Genomic DNA, 23,037 nt, shown 5'->3' with positions numbered 1-23,037 from the left:
ATCTGATATAATTAGTACAAATCAAAACAAAATATGATAAGAATACGTTTGAGATAAACTAAGATTGACACCAAAAAACTACTCTTCGAAATATTAATGTACATAAAAAGTTACCTATAGGTCATATTGCTTGTTTTTTTCTGCTTTTGTAAGTTATTTTTACTTGAAACTCCTAAACCTGACTGTTCTGCCAACCTGACCCTCATAGAGGAAAATAGAGAATCAGGTACTTTTATGCCAATATTATAAATAGCATGTAAAGGCAATATTATGATAGATTTAAAAAAAAAAAAAAAGGTTTAATTTCTGGTGTCTCTTTAACACAAATACTCCAAACCCTATTTTTTTCATTAACATTTTTATATTTTCAGTCCAAGGATTCCAGTAGTGGATAATGCAGGATATTTTGAGAATCTCTTGGTCAGTAGGCAAAATTGTGTGTTTTCTGCCTTCGGAAAATGTTTTGAGGTTGCAAGCATCTGCCAATCTACAGTACATAGCAATAACTATATGGAATGTTAAGGAACCAATTCAACATTATATATTGCAGATGTGGTATGTTCTAAGAAAATAATTCTAAAAATCAATAGAATTTTAATTTCATTAGTAAAGAAAAGTAGAGTAAAGTTTTTAATATTTTTGAATATTACAATCATTGAATGACTATAATATTTCTAAGTAGGAGATACATCCTCTGCAGATCAGATGGTAAGCCAGGCAACTCTGATTTTAATCCAGTTCAGTGTTTAATAGGATTGAACAGCATTTAATGCCTGAAACTGCACCATGTGCTTTTTTCTGCATCTCAGATTTTACCGGTCATAAGAGGAGAGATTGGATCCGAAAATTTCCGAAGATCGCAAATATCACGAAAATGCTTACGAAAAAATCGTATTAGTCACGATAATATCGTATTGGTGATCTGAAAGTCACAAAATTTTCGTACTGAACGATTGTAAACAGTGGGAAAACCTTTCCGGTTTTTTTTGCGCATGCGTACGGAAAAGTCGCGCAAGAGTACAAAAAAGTGCACAAGCGTCAAAGAAGTTGCGCAAGCGTCTAAAAAGTCGGCGAAAATGAGTGCGTCTCTTAGGACTAGTATTAAAAGTAATGTAACTGAAATCATACAAAGCATCCAGAAAAATCGGGTCAGGTAAGATCTTTTTTTGCAGATGCAAAATGATAGATTAACACCTTTAAAATAATAACATCTGCAAGCAAGATATATATATATATATATATATATATATATATATACATAGTTCTGTTGACAAAGCAGGACTGAAACACATGTATTTGATTGGTGGTAGCTTAGGATGTCTCTGTATATACAGTGATATGTACAGTAGGGTATATCCTTTACCAGAAAGTGATATTCCATCCATTTAAAATCTTCAAACAAACCACTGAAATCACTACCGAGGATGCAAGTGTTAGAGAGGACCTTACACATTACATGGGACACTGTATTAAATGCTTCAAATAAAGAGAGAGATAGAGTATTTGGGCCACTGCAGCTTGATTATTTAACAAGAGAAATGACAAAGCTGATTATCTCTCTTGTCCAAGACCAAGACCAAGGTGTCCTGTCAACTTCAAGCAAGGTCTGGAGAGTTAAAAGGTACCATTTGTTCATAGATCACTGGGGAAATGAGTTATGATGACAACTTTAAAAGTAATTATCAGCTATTGTACCCAACAAGATTATTTAGCACAAAATGGCCTTCTGACTATCAAAGTATATTTTCTAATATGGGGAATTGTTCGTTGTACTTACAAATCTTTGCATGGCTCTAATAAAATAGAATTGTATGAAAATACTGCATTTTATTTAGTTTGTCTCTCCTGCTATTTGTCACAGACTTTTCCATTATACTGGAGCATAGATAACTTGAGTCTCGTTGAATTTTAGTGTGTTGCAACCTGCATAGCTGTAAATGACAACCTAATTCATTCAAGGAAGATCACTTCTTCTCTAGAAAAGGGCAGTCAACTTCACAGTTCATTGAATAAACTAAATGCATCCAAAAGACTCTCTGTTGTGCTAAATGTCTATCTAATGGAAGAGTGCTTATTAGAATTTAATGTCTTGTTATATTATCATAGATGAGTGAGAGTAGATCTATGCATACAAATGTAATTTTCAGTAACTATTTCATGAATAGAAAAATGCACACAAAAGGTAAAATAAGATAATGTCATTTCATTTTAAATAGTTTTTGAATATCAAATAATAATAAAATTTCACAAAGAAATAAAGTCAGGGGATTTTTATGAAAATCTTAGCCTGATTTGTGTACCGGCTCTTGTTTTTAGTACCAAACAAGTCATAAAACGTTTAAAATACTGTCTCTGCGAATGCAAAATTTATGAATTCACACTTCTCTGGTTGATTTATGTGAAATAATAATGCACTATTTAATGCTTAAACATGGCTAGGAGCAATACTGGGCTATCAAGATGTACGATGGAATAATAGATTTATAAGATGGATAGCCTTCCTGTCTAGAGAAGCTTGTTTAAAGGTGTTGTACAGATATATTAAGCTATATGTAATTTTATACTAACTTAATGCTGTAGGCTTTCCCAGAAAACAATGAATTATTGTTGCTGCATTTTCAAGACCAATCTGATCAAGCTATTAATATGAAAACAAGAAAACAACAAAAAGTAATCATTTGAATCGTTAGACTTTATTTTTCTTGTCATGTAACACTATTTATTTTGCCCAACATGGATTTAGCCTTTAATGTCCCATGCAGATAACATTTTATCTATTTGGCTAGAGTACTAAGAGGAGACCTGCCTAAAATCACAAAGATCTAGGGCATAGACCGATTCTTGAAAATAAAACCACCCAGTGTTCTTTAAAAGTTTCACCTTTTAGAAATACATTGTAAGATGTGTCTTTATTGTAAGACACATCTTACAACATACATTTCTGGTATTACAGCGACATCTCATTTTTGGCTTCACGTTTTATTCAAGTTTTAGAAACTTAACTAACTGAAAGTCAGTGCTCACAATTTTATAAATACGCTTCTAAAAAAAAATCCCATAGGAGTAAATAGAATTTGTGTGAGTTTTTTTGTAGTAAGCTCTAATCTCACCCTTTGATAAATATGCCCCAAAAAGTGACCAATAAATTACGTTGATCGTTTTGCACTGATAGGGCTGCTTTTGTAAGTAATTGTTACTTGAAGTTCCTAAACCTGACTGTTTTGCTAACCTACCGATCCGAAAGTCATAAAATTTTCTTATCCGAACGATCGTAAAATGCAGGAAAACCTTTCTGACTTTGATCCTTCTGTGCATGATTTTGGAAGCCTCCCATAGGACTCTGCAGCTCCAACCTGGCCAAAGGAAAGTCACGATACCGAAGCTTGAATGAATCCAAAACTTTCGTACTCGGCGCGACAATATAATTTTGTCGCAGAAATTTTGTCGCAAAATACAAAAAAATTGCGGGTAGGCACGAAAAAGTCGCTGAAAATACACTGATCGAACGCTCGGAGCGTTCGTGGATTAGTCAATGTGCCCCCGTGTGTAGTTATTTAGAATTGCAGATAGCCAGTTGGTAGACTACAAGACCCACCATCTGAAACAGCAGCTGAATTTTGAGGGAGTATGCATAAAGAAACTTTTATGTAACTTTTCAGTGTAATAGGAAAGTGCTCTCCAGGGGGTAGAACACTGCACATAGGCCAAAAAGAACAAGTGTAAGTTCACCCATTGATATCTAGCCCATAGGAAGTTTATTTTAAGGTTGCAGGTTTGAAAAAAATGCCTATGCATCTCTAACCTAACTCAGTTAGGTCTCCCGATGCATCAGTGAAGGGCAGCTATCTTAAAGGAGAAAGAAAGGTAAAAACTAGTAAAAAGTAAGCTTTATCAGAAAGGTCTATGTAAATACAGCCATAAGCACTCACAGAAACGCTGCACTGACTTCTCTGTGAAAAGAGACGCAGCTCTCTGCTGTTGAAAGTTTCGGATTCATTCAAGCTTCGGTATCGTGACTTTCCTTGGGCCAGGTTGGAGCTGCAGAGTGCCATTGAGTCCTATGGGAGGCTTCCAAAATTATACACAGAAGGATCAAAGTCGGAAAGGTTTTCCTGCCGTTTACGATCGGTCAATACGAAAAAGTTGTGACGCCAACGAAAAATTTGCGCAAGATACGAAAAAGTTACGACGGCGACGAAAAAGTCGCAATCTTCAGAAATTATCGTATCCAATACAAATTTTTCCCATTCGGGATTCGAACTCGTGTTTTCATGAATCGGCCCCATAGTCTTACAAACTGAGCATGTACACTAGGGGGCTGATTTACTAACCCACGAATCCGACCCGAATTGGAAAAGTTCCGACTTGAAAACGAACATTTTGCGACTTTTTCGTATGTTTTGCGATTTTTTCGGATTCTTTACGAATTTTTCGTTACCAATACGATTTTTGCGTAAAAACGCGAGTTTTTCGTATCCATTACGAAAGTTGCGTAAAAAGTTGCGCATTTTTCGTAGCGTTAAAACTTACGGGAAAAATGCGCAACTTTTCGCGTAAGTTTTAACGCTACGAAAAATGCGCAACTTTTTACGCAACTTTCGTAATGGATAGGAAAACTCGCGTTTTTACGCAAAAATCGTATTGGTAACGAAAAATTCGTAAAGAATCCGAAAAAATCGCAAAACATACGAAAAAATCGCAAAATACCGATCATTACGAAAAAAACGCAATCGGACTCCATTCGACCCGTTCGTGGGTAAGTAAATCAGCCCCTAGGTCTGGGTGTCTGTGCAGTAGTGAGGCATTATGGAAACTTTACACAGCTCAGCGTTTTTTCTTTCTGTTTGGATTCTGATCTTCTGAAAGAAATATGAGGAGACTTAAGGGCACTATTGAGACAACTGAAGGTATGTCTGCAGCTTGAGATTAACTCTTTATTAGCCTTTCCATCTCCTTTAACTGTTGTTGTAGACCCAATTTGTTTATCACAATCTTCCAGGATGTATCCATTCTGATTAGTAATAATTTAAAACAATTAAAATAAAGCCAACTAAAACCTGTTAGGAAACTTTAGAATTCAACAGGAAGTGTATGTTCAGCATTCAAGCAAGTTCACAATCAAGTTTTTCCGATTTTACGGAAAATAAACAGAAAAATGTGAATCTCGATCACAATCACGTTTTTTATTTATAGCACTGTGGGGTGGGGGGGGGAGTAAAATAATAGATAGCAGGGCAGCTGGGATTATTAATACATCTAAACTATCAATAATCTGTTCTTATATTTAGAAATATAATGCAGTCAAGTAGACATTCAAATGTGCATCTGTTTTGAAAGGAACAAAACTATGGATGTTGTAATAATGCCTGGCTATCACCGATAATAAATTCACTTTCATACTGCCTGAGAATAATTGGAGGTTAAAGGCCAATTATAAACACACAGTTGCTGTTCAGACAGTTTCCTGATGATATCTAAAATTGAAATCCATGTGTTTTTTCCAAGTGCTTTCCAAACAGCAGCATGGCAATTTATTAAATCCAGACCAACATATGACTGAACCTTATCTCAAAAGAGAAAAAGAAATAAAAGCTTAATTCAGAAATCTGCATTCAATTTATCAGACTGTGCAGGTCCATCATTATTCTGAAAAATATGGCACTGGGTTTTTTTGAGGGCGAGCAACACCAATAAAAGACAAGTTCATTTGTTTGCTTTGCAGTTTTGCACTTGAACCAGATACATTTTTACATCTGTTATAAATCACTGTACTATATTTCTTGTATTTTAGACATATTTGACTGAAAGCATATCAAGTTAAATTAAACAAATATGAATCATTGGTTCAAACTCCATCTGGACAAACAGAGCATGCAGGTGACAATGTTCTCTATTTAAAGGAATACTAAAAACAAAATTTGATTATTTATTATCAGCAGTGCCATTACCAGGATGCGATATCTTGATACCTTGAAGATGGCACTGTTTTTTTTTTACAAAACACAATATGTTCAGAACTACAGCACTTTGAAAAGACCAAACTAATTACAGAGCACTTTATACAAATGAGTCTGTTTTTGGTCTTTATTTTTGTTCTAGTCCAAAGAACCTTAGTGCAGAGATACACAACAAATCAGAAAAGTACAGAGCAGGGCACTAGTATGCAACACGTGGACTGCACCTGTTTTTGCACTTTGAATCCTATCCTGCACTTTTTAAATAACCCCTACACTATTTTCATACCTACAGTATAAGTAAATTTAAGTAAACTACATGGGGAAAATGGTACTGCAAAACTGGGCCAGATTAAATTCCATAAGAAATTGTTATTTTATGGTTTACCATGAGAAAACTTATGGGTGAGATTCCCCTAATTCACAGTTTTTTGCCATTTGTGAAAGAGTTTTTGGGCCAGATTCAAAGCAACGCAATTTTATGGATTTTTATGTGAATACTTATGGATGATTAAATTTGAGTTGGAAAAATCTTATATCCTAATTCAGTTGCAGTTGTTCCCATACACTTTAACAGAGTTTTTATGTAACAGACCGTTTTTTCATTGAATTGCATCTGGCTTGATTTGGATTCAACATTGGTGGCAACCCTAACAGGAGTAAGAAAACTGTAGTAATTTAGTTAATATAAACTATAAGGGCAGAGGCCACTGAGTAGTAGGATGCAGTAGTCTAGGCAGGTTAGCATAAGGCATTTTTATGATCAGAAAATGAAGGGAAGTGTCAAAGTTTATGCCAGCCAATATGCCAAATCAATAGTGTCAAAAGCACGCCATCAGTAGTAATATAAAAGGTTTTTCATTACTACTGATTACACAGATTAAATATCTCCCAATGATGAGAAAAACAGTGGACCTTAGGGGTGCATACTGAAAAATGTACAGTTGATGAGTTTAAGATGAGGAACCTATCTGGTTCCTGGTAAATGGGTGTGCTCAGGATAGATTTAAAAAACATTTTAAACATTAAATAAACCCAATGGGATTGTTTTGCACAAATAAGGATTGGTGCAGATTATTTACCATCAAGTACAAGAATAAGAAAATCATTTTTAAAAATATACTTTAAAATAGACTTTATAGGAAATGGCCTTCCCAGAATTCAGAGCTTTCTAGATTACAGGTTTAAGGAAAAGGGATTCCATATCTGTATTTTAATGCTGCAAAAAGAACAGAGTGCTCATCTTGGACAGGAAACCTTTTTTGCAGGTACCAGGTGCTTGATAAACAACCTAACTGCCTTAGGGCAGTGCCTAATGGTGATTTATTGGCTCATGTAAACAACATTTTGGACCATGCAGGGCCCTTTACCAATTCTAAACAATGTGATGGGAAAGGGAAGAGGGGTAAAAACAACCCAATTAGTTGTACTTTATTGAATCACAATTAGGGGCTGATTTACTTACCCACGAACGGGTCGAATGGAGTCCGATTGCGTTTTTTTCGTAATGATCGGTACTTTGCGATTTTTTCGTATGTTTTGCGATTTTTTCGGATTCAATACGATTTTTGCGTAAAAACGCGAGTTTTCCTATCCTTTACGAAAGTTGCGTAAAAAGTTGCGCATTTTGCGTAGCGTTAAAACTTACGCGAAAAGTTGCGCATTTTTCGTAGCGTTAAGTTTTAACGCTACGAAAAATGCGCAACTTTTCGCGTAAGTTTTAACGCTACGCAAAATGCGCAACTTTTTACGCAACTTTCGTAATGGATACGAAAAACTTGCGTTTTTACGCAAAAATCGTATTGGAAACGAAAAATTCGTACAGAATCCGAAAAAATCGCAAAACATACGAAAAAGTCGCAAAATGTTCGTTTTCAAGTCGGAACTTTTCCAATTCGGGTCGGATTCGTGGGTTAGTAAATCAGCCCCTTAGTGTTAAAGAATTTCATTTTACCTAAACGTGAAATTCTCCTTGTAAGCCTGGATGTGTAAGACATGAATCTGGAATTAAAGCCATTAAACACTTTCTAGAACATACAGATTATACAAATCCACACTTTTACTTAAACTTTTTGGATGTCAGTATAAGGAGGGATAAACAAGAGCTGAAGACTAAGGGGCACATTTACTAAGCCACGAACGGGCCGAATGCGTCCGATTGCGTTTTTTTCGTAATGATCGGTATTTTGCGATTTTTTAGGAAAAATGTCGCGACTTTTTCGTTACTAATACGATTTGTGCGAAAAAACGCGAGTTTTTCGTAGCCATTCCGAAAGTTGTGCAAAATCTGGCGATTTTTCATAGCGTTAAAACTTGCGCAAAAAGTTGCGCTTTTTCGTAGCGTTAAAACTTGCGCGAAACGTCGCACCTTTTAAGTTTTAACGCTACGAAAAAGGCGCAACTTTTCGCGCAAGTTTTAACGCTACGAAAAAATCGGGCGATTTTGCGCAACTTTCGGAATGGCTACGAAAAACTCGCGTTTTTTCGCGCAAATCGTATTGGTAACGAAAAAGTCGTAAAGACGCAGAAAAAATCGCAAAAAATACGAAAAAGTCGCAAAATGTTCGTTTTCAAATCGGAATTTTTCCAATTCGGTTCAGATTCGTGTCTTAGGAAATGTGCCCATAAGTGATACAGAAAAGAAGAAGTTTCCCCCCATAATCTAAAAAACTCATAACTCATGACTCAATTAGTGACCCGAATGACTACAGCACTGACATCAACAAAATGGTTGACACTGAGCTCCTTAATAGGGAATTGAATAATACAGAAACCAAAACTAGAGAGGAACTCCACCAAGAGAAACGAAAAATTGCAAAAGACAGTAACAAGAGGTATTTGTAAGTGGCTAAAACACAGCCAGCAAACAAATTGGTCAAATTATAAGAACTGGCATATTGTACAGAACTGTCCAACAGATGAAGTGAGTTTCCAACAATCCCCTATATCTGCATACAAGAGAGCAAAGAGCCTAAAAGATCGGCTAGTCAAAGCAGATGTTGGTACCATCAGGACAGACAGCACAATATTTTTACAAACGTTTGGTACATTTCCAAGACTCCATTGTGTGCAATGTAATTCTGTCACTAAAGGGAAATCATTTTATTACCCACATTCAGGTGAGTAAATGTTTTAAAATCAAACAGTATTATACTTAGAGGCAGATTTACCAAAATGTTTAGCGCTTAATACATAAAAACTCACCCACGTTCTATTCATTCCTATGGGTTTAGTATATTTATTAGATACAGGATTTCAAAACATAAATCTATAATACACTATAATAATAACAATGTAGGTCTCTAAAAAATATATTAAATAAAACAGCTTATATGTGAAACCCTGTTTTATCTAAATTAACCATTTTCAGAAAAATATACTTTTTTATTAGTATGTGCCATTGGGTATTCTAAATAGAAAAACGCCATTTTAAAAATTAAGGGCCGCCTCCTAGGATCATTGATTCACAGTGCACACAAATAAACTATGGCACATATACATGTTAGGTCATGTGAGCAATGAGCAATTAATTCACAGAGTTCTGCCTTTTACTCCCTTACGTCCTCCTGTTTCAATTCAGAGTTCAGTTTGCATTATTTCCTGTCAGGTGATCTCTAAAGAAGCATACAGACCCTCACAAAATGGTGCCTCAAGGTAGATGATGTTAAATGACAATATTTACTGATATATATATTCTAGTTTGGTAAGATACTTTAATAGGACACTTAATAAGATATGTTGATTTTGGGGGTTTAGTTTTCCTTTTTTAGACATTACAGCCCATCCTTATTGCATAGTGTTACAGGTCATTTAAGCTGTTGTAATTAACAATCTAACTTTTCTGCTCTCTTAAGGAAATTTAATATATTGATCAACGAACCCTGAATGCGGAAGATTTCATCTGCATACACTGAAAGATTACAGAGGGAATGATGGGTAATGTATGCAGGATGACTAAGCCAGGATGCATTTCAGGTAATATGACAAGTTGTTACTATTTGCTTTTATTGCTTATGCCTGTGATTTTTTTTTGTGCAAACAAAGTTGTGATGGAAATGGACTTACAAAGGACTAATATAGACTTTACAAATGGACACTGATTCTGATTAAAAGAAGTACAACTAATTGGGTTGTTTTTACCCCTCTCCCCCTCACCCCACCCACCTGTACACCATTTAATCTATACAAAAGCAGAATTGTTACGACTTAATAAAGGGCTATGCATGGCCCAAAACTTTGTCTATATGCCAATAAATCAACTTTTTTCAACATAAATCCAGTGTGCTGCTTTCTTGTTATTAAAACTATTCAAAAGTTGGGGTGGTATTGTCAAGGTAAGGCAATGCTCTGTCAACACTATGTAAATGCTACTGGAACACACTGTATTTCAAAATTCCTGTTTGAAATTACCCTAACATTTCTCTGAATGCAGGAAAGGGCTACTTAATCTGTTTATACAGGCTCAATCAATTACATGAGCCTGTGTTTGTTCAGTTCCACAATGAAAATAGTATTGAGAAGTGACGTTTGGGATCTTTATCAGGACAGATAAACACAGACATTTACTAAAGCATCAAGGAAACAACTAAACATAGGTAGCATTCGTAAGGCTTCTTCTGTGTCAGACCTGGATCACTGCCTCTCTCACAAACACTGATTCCTGTACCTGCGGGTTTAGTGCTCTGAGAGCCTGGCTTTTGAAACACCTGGAAACAGGATGTATATAAGATCAGCTCGTTTTAGGTAAACATTTCCTTGTCAGCTGATCTGTACAATTTCAAGAAGAGAACAAGGAAGTACAAATAAATGCCAGGCTTCGGATAGCTGCTGTTTGGTTATTTTTTAACTGGCTTTTTCCAGAAATGTCTTCTAGCAATACAAAACAATCTTCTGAAAGGAATCATCAAATACGTAATTACCAGAACACTGGCCAGGCTACCATCAACCCTATAAGGTACATATGCATTGCACAACTAGTAACAGACAGAATCTGCATATTACATAGCATCTGCTGTTTGGCATTAAATGTAAAAAGCTTTTTCTGAGAGTGCCTCTTTATTGCATACTGGTCTTAATAGCCACCACAGCATCACCTGTTTTAATATATTAAAGCTTTTATTTAGTATTAATAATAAATGTACAACTTATAACATTGTGTTTACTGCCCCTCCTTTCTGCTAATCTCACTATTTAATTATCCAGTACAGTACACCAGTTTTTTTAGGTTGTAGGCAGAATACTGAAGCTGCTCTTTATTGAAACAATAGTATGACAAATGGGATATTATGCTACAGTATTTGTTTTTCCTCTCTTTTAGAAGTAGAAAATGCAGGACGTTTTATTGCCCACGTGAAATCACCTGCAGCGTGGACAACAAAACTTCTGAAAATCCCTTTGCATTTTGACTCACATGAATTTGCTAAAGTTAAAACATTTGAATCACCTAACTGCACATGATTGTGGTGCTAACATATTATAATGTTTACTGAAAATATCATAGCATCAAACTATGATAAGTCTGTGACATGTTTGTGTTGAGAAGATGAAGGGACACCATGGGGAGCAGGTGTGGAAATATGGTTGGGGAGAAGGGGAAGTGGGGACACAAAAAAAGTTAAAAGAAACAAAAAACAAAGGGGGAGTGGGAGAATTCAATACTCAATGCTCTTCAATACGGTGTGCTGCCACCACCATACTTAATTTCAGGTATGTGTAAGAGTTCTGCATAAGCACAAAAAAAATAATTTTTTAAAAGAACCACATGGAAACATGGCTGGAGTTTTCCAAAAGCATGACAGCATTCGTTGCAATGTGAAAAAAAAGTTTATCAGACTACAGGTCACATGATTGTGTCACCCTGGGAAAGGAAGAACATTTCTAGCCCCCTGTGAAATTTCAAAATTAAATATAAAAAAATCTGTTTGTGTTTGGAAAATGGATTTCCATGCAGGATTCTGCTAGTCAAGCTCTATTAACTGAAGCGTTCTAAAAAAAAAAAAAACATGTATTTCCATGCCAGTATTACTTTAAATATTTACAAGCTGGTTACTTATATCCCACAACAGACCTTCAATAATGTGTTTTGTGTAACAGAGATAGAGAATATAATCTCCTTCTAGTTTTGGTCCTATTGCAAAGATTAGGCACCAAACAAGTATTCTATAAATTATTCCTGATGAATGTTCAATCATCCACAATAACCCTCAATACACACATTTTTTGCCTGGGAGAGTCTAAGCCCCATCTGTAGAAAAAAACATCCACTGAAGTGTGCATGCACATTTGATATGTAGTAAATGTAGATATGGACTTATCAAACTAAGAATAAAGGCAAGATAAAGGATGATATCATAAAATATAGCAATGACTAAGCCTCTACATGAAAACAAAATAAATGTTTCTATGCTCTGTGATAGTTGGCAGTGAGACCAACTTCCTTGCAACTGCAAGCTACTTAATTTTAAAGTTAACAATATGCCTTGGTATATCTATCAGCATTAGACAGGTTGTCGAGGCTTGCTAGTGAGGGTTTGGCAGTGTGACTGTTCCCATTTTCTTAGATCTTTATGCATCACCATAACATAGCATATTCCTGCTCTGTCAATGAGGCTAATAGAATTCAGACCTGCAGTACAACAGCCAAATGTTAGTTAATCACTTTGTGCTGATGAACTACTGTTATAGATTACTGGTTACTGGCTGGTAATTGATTGAAGGTGTAGTTGCACCCTTACCTGTTATAATTTACAATTTCTAATAAAGCCTTTATTATTTTTGTTTTTTTGATTATTTACAATTGTTTCTTTTATGAACCCTGCTATCTGGTTGCAGTTTGCACATTTCTTCTGCATTTATCTTCCTGTCAGTTTTCTTTATCTCCCTCCATTTTCTGCTCTTCTATAAACTTTTGTCCCTTTCATAAATGTTATTCTCCACTGCCCTTTAGTATATCTCTTTTATTTCATACCCTTTTTTCATCCATATTTCTATTTCTTCTTGTCCTCCTGATTTCCATTTCCACTCTTTTTGACTTCCTCTATTGTCTTATACTCTCTCTCTTGTCCCTTCACTCTGCAACATAACCTTTCATCCCCTTCAGTGTTTTCATATGTTCTCCAGTCCTCTCTATCATTCTTATTTTTCCACCTCCCTTGTTTTTCTTTGCCTTATTCTCACACTTTCCTTTTCCCCAAACTCTCACAGCTAGCAACATCACTGCAATACAGACTCATATAAGTGCAAACAGCCTTGTAATCTCAGTCTGTGTAGTGGTTCTCAACCTTCCTAATGCCGCAACCCTTTAATAAAGTTCCTCATGTTGTGGTGACCCCCAACCATAAAATTATTCCTGAAACCATTGGAAATATGTGTTTTCCGATGGTCTTAGGCAACCCTGTGAAAGGGTCCCGACCCACAGGTTGAGAACCGCTACTTTATTAAATCTGAAGCACTGCCCACCCTATCCTACTGACCACTGTCCCCATTCTACTGAGAATACAAATTCCATGAACAGAACTTGAAAATTATATTAGAATTTAATATGAAGTCCATCCTATAAACGTTTGCTTAATTTTCTCCAAATAATAGCTTGTTGGTTACTATGGACAACTGCACTGCTATATAGCACCTATGTTCGTGAACAAGCTCTCCAGTCCATGCTGTCATTGCAAAAACAGCTATATTGTTGAATTGTCTTAAACTAAAAGTACATGAAAACACCAACCAGAAACATTCACACACTATATATGCCTCTAGAATAAAATTGTCACAAAAGCAATAATTCACAATTTTTATATTTAAAAAGCAATTTATTACTTTAAGAGCAAAGTTTGCTCTGATCCAGGAACCCACTGTAATCAGTCCTGATTAGCTACTGGATTAATATACCTGCAGAAATCTGGGACAGCTTTAGTACAAAAGTGAAATATAGGCTTTACTTTTAAGGCTATTTTGAAGTATATTCTTACTTGCTGCCTTATATGTTAAATGATTAAATATAGTACCGGCTCTAAGCTGACCTGTTTATGGAGCTACATACTGTAAAAATGGTGTGACAGAATAATTCAAATCCTTATAAAGGCCCTATGTAGATACCGGTATCTTAGATATATGCTACAAACACATAAATTAGTTGTTATCAAAGAACAAAGATTATTTACAGCACACTGGTACAGAATTACTGCATTTGTAGGACAAGTTTGAGTCTAAGATCTTTCTGCAGAACAAGGAAATAATCTTTCTTCTGTCACAAGCATTGCTAGTGCTAGGCTAAGGAAGTCACAAAGAGTTAAGGTGCCCATGCACTGTGCAATCCACTCTTTTGGCAAGGTCCCCAAATGAGCAGATCGTCCCCCAATATGCCCACCTAATTAGATTCTTTTACCCTAGGACGAACAAATGAATTAAAATGATAAGTATGTGGATTCAACGAGAAAATCAAACCTACCTGATTAAGATCTGGCCAATTTTAGGCCAGATATCGGTCGGGTAGGCCCATCAGGGGTGCCCATACATGGGCGGATAAACTGTCGAATTGGTCTGAAGGATCCCAATCAGCAGCTGAAATTTGCCCGTATATGGCCACCTTTACGACACTGACCACTGGGGCTATTGTGCTGAGACAGTGTGGGTCATTCATTAACACTGGGCAAATTTGACCCTGGGCAGTAACTCATGCAACAAATCAAATTGTTTCTTTCATTGTTCTAACCAGCAGCTGGCTGAAAAATAAAAGTTATATTTTGCTGGTACCCCAACATCACAAGCTTTCAAAATGCATTAGCTACTATATAATACTTTGTATTAATGTATACCTCTAATAAAGCTGTCTGATTAATATCCTGAGTGGATCTGAATGGTTCTAGCCTAGTTCCAGGGTGAAATTCAGGCGAGACTCCATTTTATTCAGTAATTTATTCAAATAAAAGCGTGACTAACTCATTTTGGGCGAGATTCATATATCCCTAATGGAGGATCATAGGAAGATGAGTATATTAACCTGACACCCTGGACCAGTTAAACCAGTCTATGATAGGTGGGTTGGTCCTGTTACTAGAAACAGTACAATAGTTAGGGGCTGATTTACTAACCCACGAATCCGACCCGAATTGGAAAAGTTCCGACTTGAAAACGAACATTTTGCGACTTTTTCGTATGTTTTGCGATTTTTTCGGATTCTTTACGAATTTTTCGTTACCAATACGATTTTTGCGTAAAAACGCGTGTTTTTCGTATCCATTACGAAAGTTGCGTAAAAAGTTGCGCATTTTTCGTAGCGTTAAAACTTACGCGAAAAGTTGTGCATTTTTCGCGTAAGTTTTAACGCTACGAAAAATGCGCAACTTTTTACGCAACTTTCGTAATGGATACGAAAACTCGCGTTTTTACACAAAAATCGTATTGGTAACGAAAAATTCGTAAAGAATCCGAAAAAATCGCAAAATACCGATCATTACGAAAAAAACGCAATCGGACTCCATTCGACCCGTTCGTGGGTAAGTAAATCAGCCCCTTAATGTACATAACATGAAAATAGAGAGCAGGATTAGCGAGGAGGGCTTGACTTTGTCAGATAAGGGAAAATGAGCTGACGGTGATAATATTTCAGAGTGTGGTTTAGCGTGAAAAGTCATAAAACTGTATTTACTGTTGAACAAAAACAATAACTTATAACCAATTTTTTTCACCAACCATATGTCTTGCATGCTCATTTCAGTGCGTGCTAGGCTGTTTAAAACGTTTCAAATGGTTTCATCTTATGTGCTTTTTCTGTAATAAGAGCACAAGATAACTGGTTGGCACAGCAAGCCTAGCAAGTATAGTGACCCATCTGTTTTCCTGATACTGCCTTGCATACCGTCTTTTCAACATTGAATTAATCTCATATCTAGTATTAAATAAAATGCATGAGCTCCCAATTCTTCATACAGTTGGTTCCTGTATATTCAGTTACCCAGGACTTTGAGAAGAGAAACCCTAAAAATTTGTGTTTCCAAACTAGCCCTTCCTTTGTATCATTTTAATACAATAAGAACATGTGACAAATAAAGACAACATATGACAACACTAGTTGGCCCATCATACATACATACATATATATATATATATATAATTAACTTGTATAAAAGTCACAGAGAGCATCTCTAACCATATAATTATAAGAGCATGTAGCCTGTGGGCCTCTATATATTGTAAGGGCTGCTCAGTGACTTTTGTTTTTACTTGTTTATGAAAATACTTTTTAGGGTTAGCAGTAAAGTGAATCATTGTGGTAAAGATATAAAAAGTTGAAGGGTTACTCTATTTATAATTAACCCGTATGACAGGTACAGGTGCAACTCTTAAGTAGTTTGTGTTGCCAATCAATATTTATTCCCTATAGAGAACAATGTACTTCAAAAACAGAGTCTTAAGTTGCAATTAAACAGTTATAGGGGATCTACGCCCCAAAAAAACAATGGACCCTCTTGGTAATTTTGCAATATAATTTTCTGTTTTTAGTGATTTCTGAGATATTAGATTTAGACTAGGGGCATATTTATCAAAATGTGAGTTTAGAGCTTAAGGTCGAAGACACACGGGGGAATTAAATTCATGGTGACTAATTACATCATGTGTCTTTGCCCCTATACATAAAAACTTATCCAGCTTCTGTTCATTTCTATGGGATTTTTAGAAACACATTCATCAATAGGTGAAGTTCACCATTTGATAAATATGCTTTTAAAAATCCCATAGGAATGAATTGAACATGGGTGAGTTTTTATGTATTAAGCTCTAAACTCACATTTTGATAAATCTGCCACTTAGTGAACTATCACTATGCACCAAGGGCAAAGTGTGTGCCTGCAGGTCTACACTGAGTTTAGATCCAGTGTACTACTTGAGGAATAATGGTTGTCAACAGGTAACATACATGTGAGTCTGCAGGTCGTTATTGGGTTTGGATCCCCAGTGTGCTATTGGAGCAAAGTGTGTGAACACGTGATCATGAACAAGTTACCATACCTGAAGCAGGGACCTAAGTAGTGCCGAAAGCTCTCATTTTTAGCCTACTACTTAGCCAACTAAAGGTATCACCTACTCTATATTTTCTAATTGTGAATAGGTGAAATTGCTGTGTGTCCTGGAGACAAATCAGGGATAAAGTGGACCTGTCACCCAGACATAAAAAGCTGTATAAAAGCCCCTTTCAAATTAAACATGAAACCCAAATTCATTTTTTTATTACCATATTCATACCCAATATAAAAGCATTTAAAAATCCCAGCTGTCAGTCATATATTGCCTTCCCCGCCTCTGGGTCAGACATTTACTTTCACTTTCAATTCAGAACTTCTTAGATGCTGCTGCTCTCCTCACATTCCCCCTCCCTCCTCACCATGTAATTGTGTAACCAGTGCATGGACATGGGCATCAGGTCCCCTACACTGGCACAGAAATAAGATTTTGGCAGGATACAATGCCTGCTTTGATAACAGTGTCTGCAAAATGGCGCCAGCCTGCTTGCTGGAATTGTGAATTCCAAGGCTGAATACAATAAGATTAAAAGAATTTATATTGTGTAAGTAAAGTTTATTTTGCTTGACAAACACAATAGAAAACAATTTAGAATTATTTCTTAAGGTGACAGGTCCTCTTTAACGTCACTGACACTGGTATAAATGTTAGCAGGGTGTTAGTGTGCCCCATAATCAGTGTGTGACTGCTGAACACTGCCTTTGGCGATACTGGTTTCTTGCAGGCTCTCAGATCAAGCATTTGCGGTACTTAATATGCTTTCTACAATTCTGGAACACAATAGACCCATGTCAGCTTCCGGAAGCCTAGCCCAGAATGTTTGCACAGCAACCTGCTCGTTTCCTTAGGAGCGCCCTAATGAAGTTGACCGCTCTGCACATTAATATGCATTCCTAAATCATACAAACCTTCTTAAACAATTCTCTACAATAAACGTCTGATCATGGTTACTCTGTAAAGCCCAGTTCTGAAGATTATTATACACTATCACCACCAATACCAATAAATTCACAAGCGTTTGTAAAGCTGAGAGCTCAGCACCTCGGCCCCTCCCCATTCCCCCTCCAGCCCTGTGATGCAAACACGTCTACGCAGCCTGAAGTCACCAACGCGGAAACGGTTGTCAGCCTGAGTGTTCCATAGGCAGAATCAACACTGTGCCTCCCCGCTGCCTGCATTGTGGCCGGGCTGCTGCTTCCCTGAGGCCCCGGTACAGCTGCACCCATGGGTGGCACTGACAGCGGGCCGGTTTAGTGATGCGCTGCCACTGCTGAAAGGTGAACTGAGAGTGTGTATGAGGGATGGGATCCGGCCAGTTGGCCTCTTGTTCTGTGTAGTCATCAGCTGTGCTGCTACCATTTTTGTTTTCAGTGCTTTAGGGGTGTCCTAGTGGTCCCCCCATATGTGTTAGACGGCTACTCCTAACATCTGTAGGGACTGGTTGGAAGTAGTCAGGTGGGGCGCCCCAGGATGTAATGTTTATCATATCCATTGGCACATTATCATACATTATGATTACTATAAAGGTGTGCCACTTCTCATATGGACTTTGAATGACAAGCTCTTGTGGCTGGCTCTCCAACAAGAGAGGCAACAAGTCTATTTGAATATGTTATAAAGATGATAATTGTCAATGTGTATATGTTAATGAAAGATATACATTCTCTTATTGAATATAGGGCCACAGCCAGAAAGCTACTGGTTTTGGTGGCAAAGAATACTGCTTTCTGGAGCCCCACCAAATGTCAGGGGCTTACACTGGAGAGATATTTATAAGAGCCTTGAATATTCTGTAAATGATATGCTTATAAACAGTGCTTAGTGATGTAATTTCTGGCACATGGCTCACTGGAATTACTCACTGTGTATTATAATAAATAAAGTAACCCCCTATTGTACAATATAAGGATATTAGAAGTCACTTGGCCTACAACCTTGTGCTTTTACATGGTAATGAAACTCCTTGTGACTAATAATATCATTATATTTTAAAACAGGATGTACATTATGTACTATATAGTGCCCAACCCAAATATTGAAATACAGCTCTTGTTATTAAGCAGCATTGCTAGGCCCATAGGTTTTGAGTAGCCGCAACAATTATATGCAAATTATTATAAACTAGTTATCTTAATATTTACAATTACATTTTAGTTTGTGTTTTGTTTTTTTTGTAGACTCAATTTAAAAATCCCAACTGAGATTCCATGCAAAGGGACCTATGAATCAGAATGGTGTTGGGGTAATGCAGATTGCTCCACGTTTAGATCCCCTTTTGGTGCATAGTGCAATAGGGTATGTATTGTGTGGATATTGTTTTTTTAGTTGCATTTTGTTTGGTGCTGATATGAGTGGCAGGTAAAAATCACTCAACTTTTTCACCCAGTTGTTACTTTTTAGTTTTGTTGGTTTTTCAAGAACATTTCTGTTGAGTTTCAAATTAGAATATCAACAAATGTATTAAAGGAGAAAGAAAGGTAAAAACTAAGTAAGCTTTATCAGAAAGGTCTATGTAAATACAACCATAAGCACTTACAGAAACGCTGCACTGAGCCCTCTATCAAAAGAAACAGGATTTCTTGTCTCCTTTTTTCTGGGTGCCAGAGTCTGTACAGCTCTCCTCTCTTCCCTCTCTTGCTCCCCCTTTCATAAGAATGCTAAGAACTCCCTCCTGCTCCCTTAGGAATGTGTGATCTGAGCTATACAGCAAACTGGGCATGTACAGGGGTCCTTGTCTTGGTGCAGGAGCGAGGCATTATGAGAGTTTTATTTACAGAGCTCAGCGTTTTTTTTACCTGTTAGGCTTCTGATAGTTTGAACAGGCCAAATATGGGGAGACTTAAGGGCACAATTGAGAGAACTGAAGGTATGTCTGTAGCTTGAGATTAACACTTTATTAGCCTTTCCTTCTCCTTTAATACTTTGTTCTATATTCTATGCCTAGTCGTATGTCCTTGTTGGGGTGTACACAAACTCTCTGCTGCTTTTGACACTGTGGATCACCCTCTTCTCCTCCAGACTCTCTGCTCTCTTGGCCTTCGTGACACTGCCTTATCCTGGTTTTCATCTTATCTCTCAGATCGATCCTTCAGGGTCTCTTACAATGGGAAATCATCTTTTCCCTTGTCTCTTTCTGTCGGGGTTCCTCAAGGCTCTGTCCTAGGCCCCTTACTATTTTCTCTCTATACCAGTACCACCTCTATGCTGATGATACTCAGATCTATCTTTCCTCTCCTAATCTCAAACCAGAGCTTCTAACTTGTGTCTCTTCCTGCCTGTCCGCTATCTCCACTTGGATGTCCCAACAAATTAAACCTGAATTGGTTCTCTTTCCCCCATCCAATGCCCACATTGTAACCTATAAAGGTTAACAACTCCACCATCTTCCCAGGCCCGGGGCCTTGGGGTTATCCTTGACTCTGCCCTGTCCTTCACTCCTCATATCCAGTCACTTATCAAATGATGTCACTTTCACCTAAGAAATATTTCCAAAATACGATCATTTATCACCCAAGATGCTGCCAAAATTCTTATTCACTCTCATATAATATCTCGCCTGGACTACTGTAACTCCTTATTAATTGGCCTTCCCCTCCAAAGACTGTCCCCTCCCCAGTCCATAATGAATACTGCTGCCAGGCTCATACACCTCTCCAACCGCTCCTCTTCTGCCATGCCACTCTGCCAAGCTCACCCTAATCTAGTTTAACACAACCTCAGTGTGCCGCTAAAAGCAATAACCTGTGCCACACCTCTCACAACTGTCATGCCCATTCCCACACCTTGTGTCTCAACCCTTTCTCCTTGTAGATTGTAAGCTCTTTTGGGCAGGGCTCTCTTTACCTCTTGTATCAGTTATTGATTGCTTTATATGTTACTCTATGGGGCCCATTTACTTACTCACGAACGGGCCGAATGCGTCCGATTGCGTTTTTTTCGTAATGATCGGTATTTTGCGATTTTTTCGGAAAATTGACGCGACTTTTTCGTTACTAATACGATTTTTGCGAAAAAACGCGAGTTTTTCGTAGCCACTCCGAAAGTTGCGCAAAATCTGGCGATTTTTTCGTAGCGTTAAAACTTGCGCAAAAAGTTGCGATTTTTTCGGAGCGTTAAAACTTGCGCAAAAAGTTGCGATTTTTCGTAGCGTTAAAACTTGCACAAAAAGTTGCGATTTTTCGTAGCGTTAAAACTTGCGCAAGAAAGTTGCGATATTTTGCCCTGGGAGAGCACAGAGTGCTAGAGAGGTGCTGTATAAAAGTTTATTTGCAAAAAACCCCCCCCAAAAATTATAAAAATCTAAGTAAGAAAAAAAAAAAAGTGCTAGAGATAATAAAATGGGGGGGGGGCATTTAAGAATATTTAGCCAAATACTTAGGGGTCTGTTTGCTAAAGTGGCTTAAATTAAGTGGGAGATTTTACACACAGAATAAATGGCAAATATGTTATGGGCACTTTATTAAATTGCAATTATTCTGGCAACAAAAAATTGGATTGGCAGTTATCCCACTCGCCAGAAAATACGCTACGTACTAATTAGCGCAAGTTTTACTATTCAGCAAAATGGGCTAAAGGCAAAATTGATGCCAGAATATTTGCAAACATTTAACCCATATAGCATATTGATGCTGTTACTGATAAATGTAAGAGTGTAGGGGAAACTACATGAAAGTATAGAATACCATATCAAGGAAGGATAAATAATGACACATTACTCAGTTCAAATGTATAAAACTAAAAACTTTTATTTAAAATAAAAAAAAGGGGGGGGGGGGAAAAACTTAGGGCTTGCTGCCCTTGAGTTCCCTCATGTCCTGCTGCAGCTCGGCCACCTGGGCCTTCAGAGTTTCCAGGCCCTCCTGCATTGACCGAAGTGTGGGGTCAGTCCTCCCAGGTGTTGTTTGGGTCCCCACATCTTCGGTCTGGCGTGATGTACCCTCATCAGCAGGAGAACCTGGTGCCCAGCGCTTGGCCTGGGGAGAGTGTTGGGCCTGGGGGGAGAACTCAAGGGCGGGGGGGGGAAAGTGGGGGGAAACTGGGGGAGAAATCAAGGGGGGGAGTGTCTGGGGCCTCGGGGGACCCTGGGGCCTCGGGGGCCTGCCAGTCTGCTGGGTCCTCGGGGGACCCTGGGGCCTCGGGGGCTGCAGGTCGGGCCTCGGGGGCCTCAGGTCGGGCCTCGGGGGCCTCAGGTCGGGCCTCGGGGGCCGCAGGTCGGGCCTCGGGGGCCATTTGTCGGGCCTCGGGGGCCTCAGGTCGGGCCTCGGGGGCCATTTGTCGGGCCTCGGGGGCCGCAGGTCGGGCCTCGGGGGCCGGTATAGGCTGGAGGGCCTGGGGTTGGGCCTGGGGAGGAGGCGCCAGCTGAAGTTCTGTAAAATAATATTGCAAGATGTTATTTTGTGTAATATATTATATATATATACATTCATACACCATCATAAATAACGGGGCCCCTCACAACAACATTTTTTGGGCCCCCCTCCTCCCACGCCCCCAATGGCCCCTCCCCCTGTGAACCCTCACATCAATACAAAGGACACACAGACATTGTTAGCCAGGGCCCCCTAAAACATTTGTGGCCCTTCCCCCAAATGACTCACACTATGGGCCGCTCCCTGCTGCTTCCCCCCTGCTTTAAACTTATTTATGCATATGTATTTGAAAATAGATGTGTATATATATATATGCAATAGGAAGTGCTGGGAAGCTGCACACCATAAGGAACAATAACACCTGGGTGCCTGTGGCAAAACAAAATCTAGACAGGCATGGGGTGACAGCACACACAGGATTTTGAGTCACAAAGATGTGAAATAATATTCAGAGGTTTATTGTGAGCAACGTTTCAGTTCCTCACTGGCATTATGGTTGGACGTGATGGACGTATGTCTTTTTTCAACCCAACTTACTATGTTACTATGTTACTTTCATCATCCCTGACATTTCTTACATTTGTACCTTTAGTTCAAATTACTTGCTAAATCTTTTACTGAACGTATACTGTAAAAGCATAATAAAGTACAATAATTACCTTCCGCAATTTCAGCGACCAGTTCTGGGCTCCTGT

General features: G+C 38.0%; 1 protein-coding gene across 4 annotated transcripts in view; it reads left to right on the top strand.

The window, feature by feature from the left end:
* Nucleotides 1-10,754: 10,754 nt before the first annotated feature.
* The window catches only part of slc35b3 (solute carrier family 35 member B3), a 28,826-nt gene continuing 16,543 nt past the window's right edge, over nt 10,755-23,037 (top strand). The window contains exons 1-2 of one of the 4 annotated variants that reach the window (XM_031903935.1): nt 10,843-10,908; nt 19,151-19,268. In XM_031903935.1, coding sequence (XP_031759795.1) covers nt 19,195-19,268 — 74 coding nt within the window. In that variant the 5' untranslated portion in view covers nt 10,843-10,908; nt 19,151-19,194. Of the gene's footprint in view, nt 10,909-18,008; nt 18,251-19,150; nt 19,269-23,037 lie in introns of those variants that run through there. The other 3 variants (XM_002932670.5, XM_031903934.1, XM_004915297.4) reach the window with 3 other exon arrangements.

This window comes from Xenopus tropicalis, chromosome 6 (assembly GCF_000004195.4).
Source record: "Xenopus tropicalis strain Nigerian chromosome 6, UCB_Xtro_10.0, whole genome shotgun sequence".
Lineage (NCBI taxonomy): Eukaryota > Metazoa > Chordata > Amphibia > Anura > Pipidae > Xenopus > Xenopus tropicalis.
Note: the sequence above shows the minus strand (reverse complement) of the source record. Positions and strands in the feature narration are given on the sequence as shown.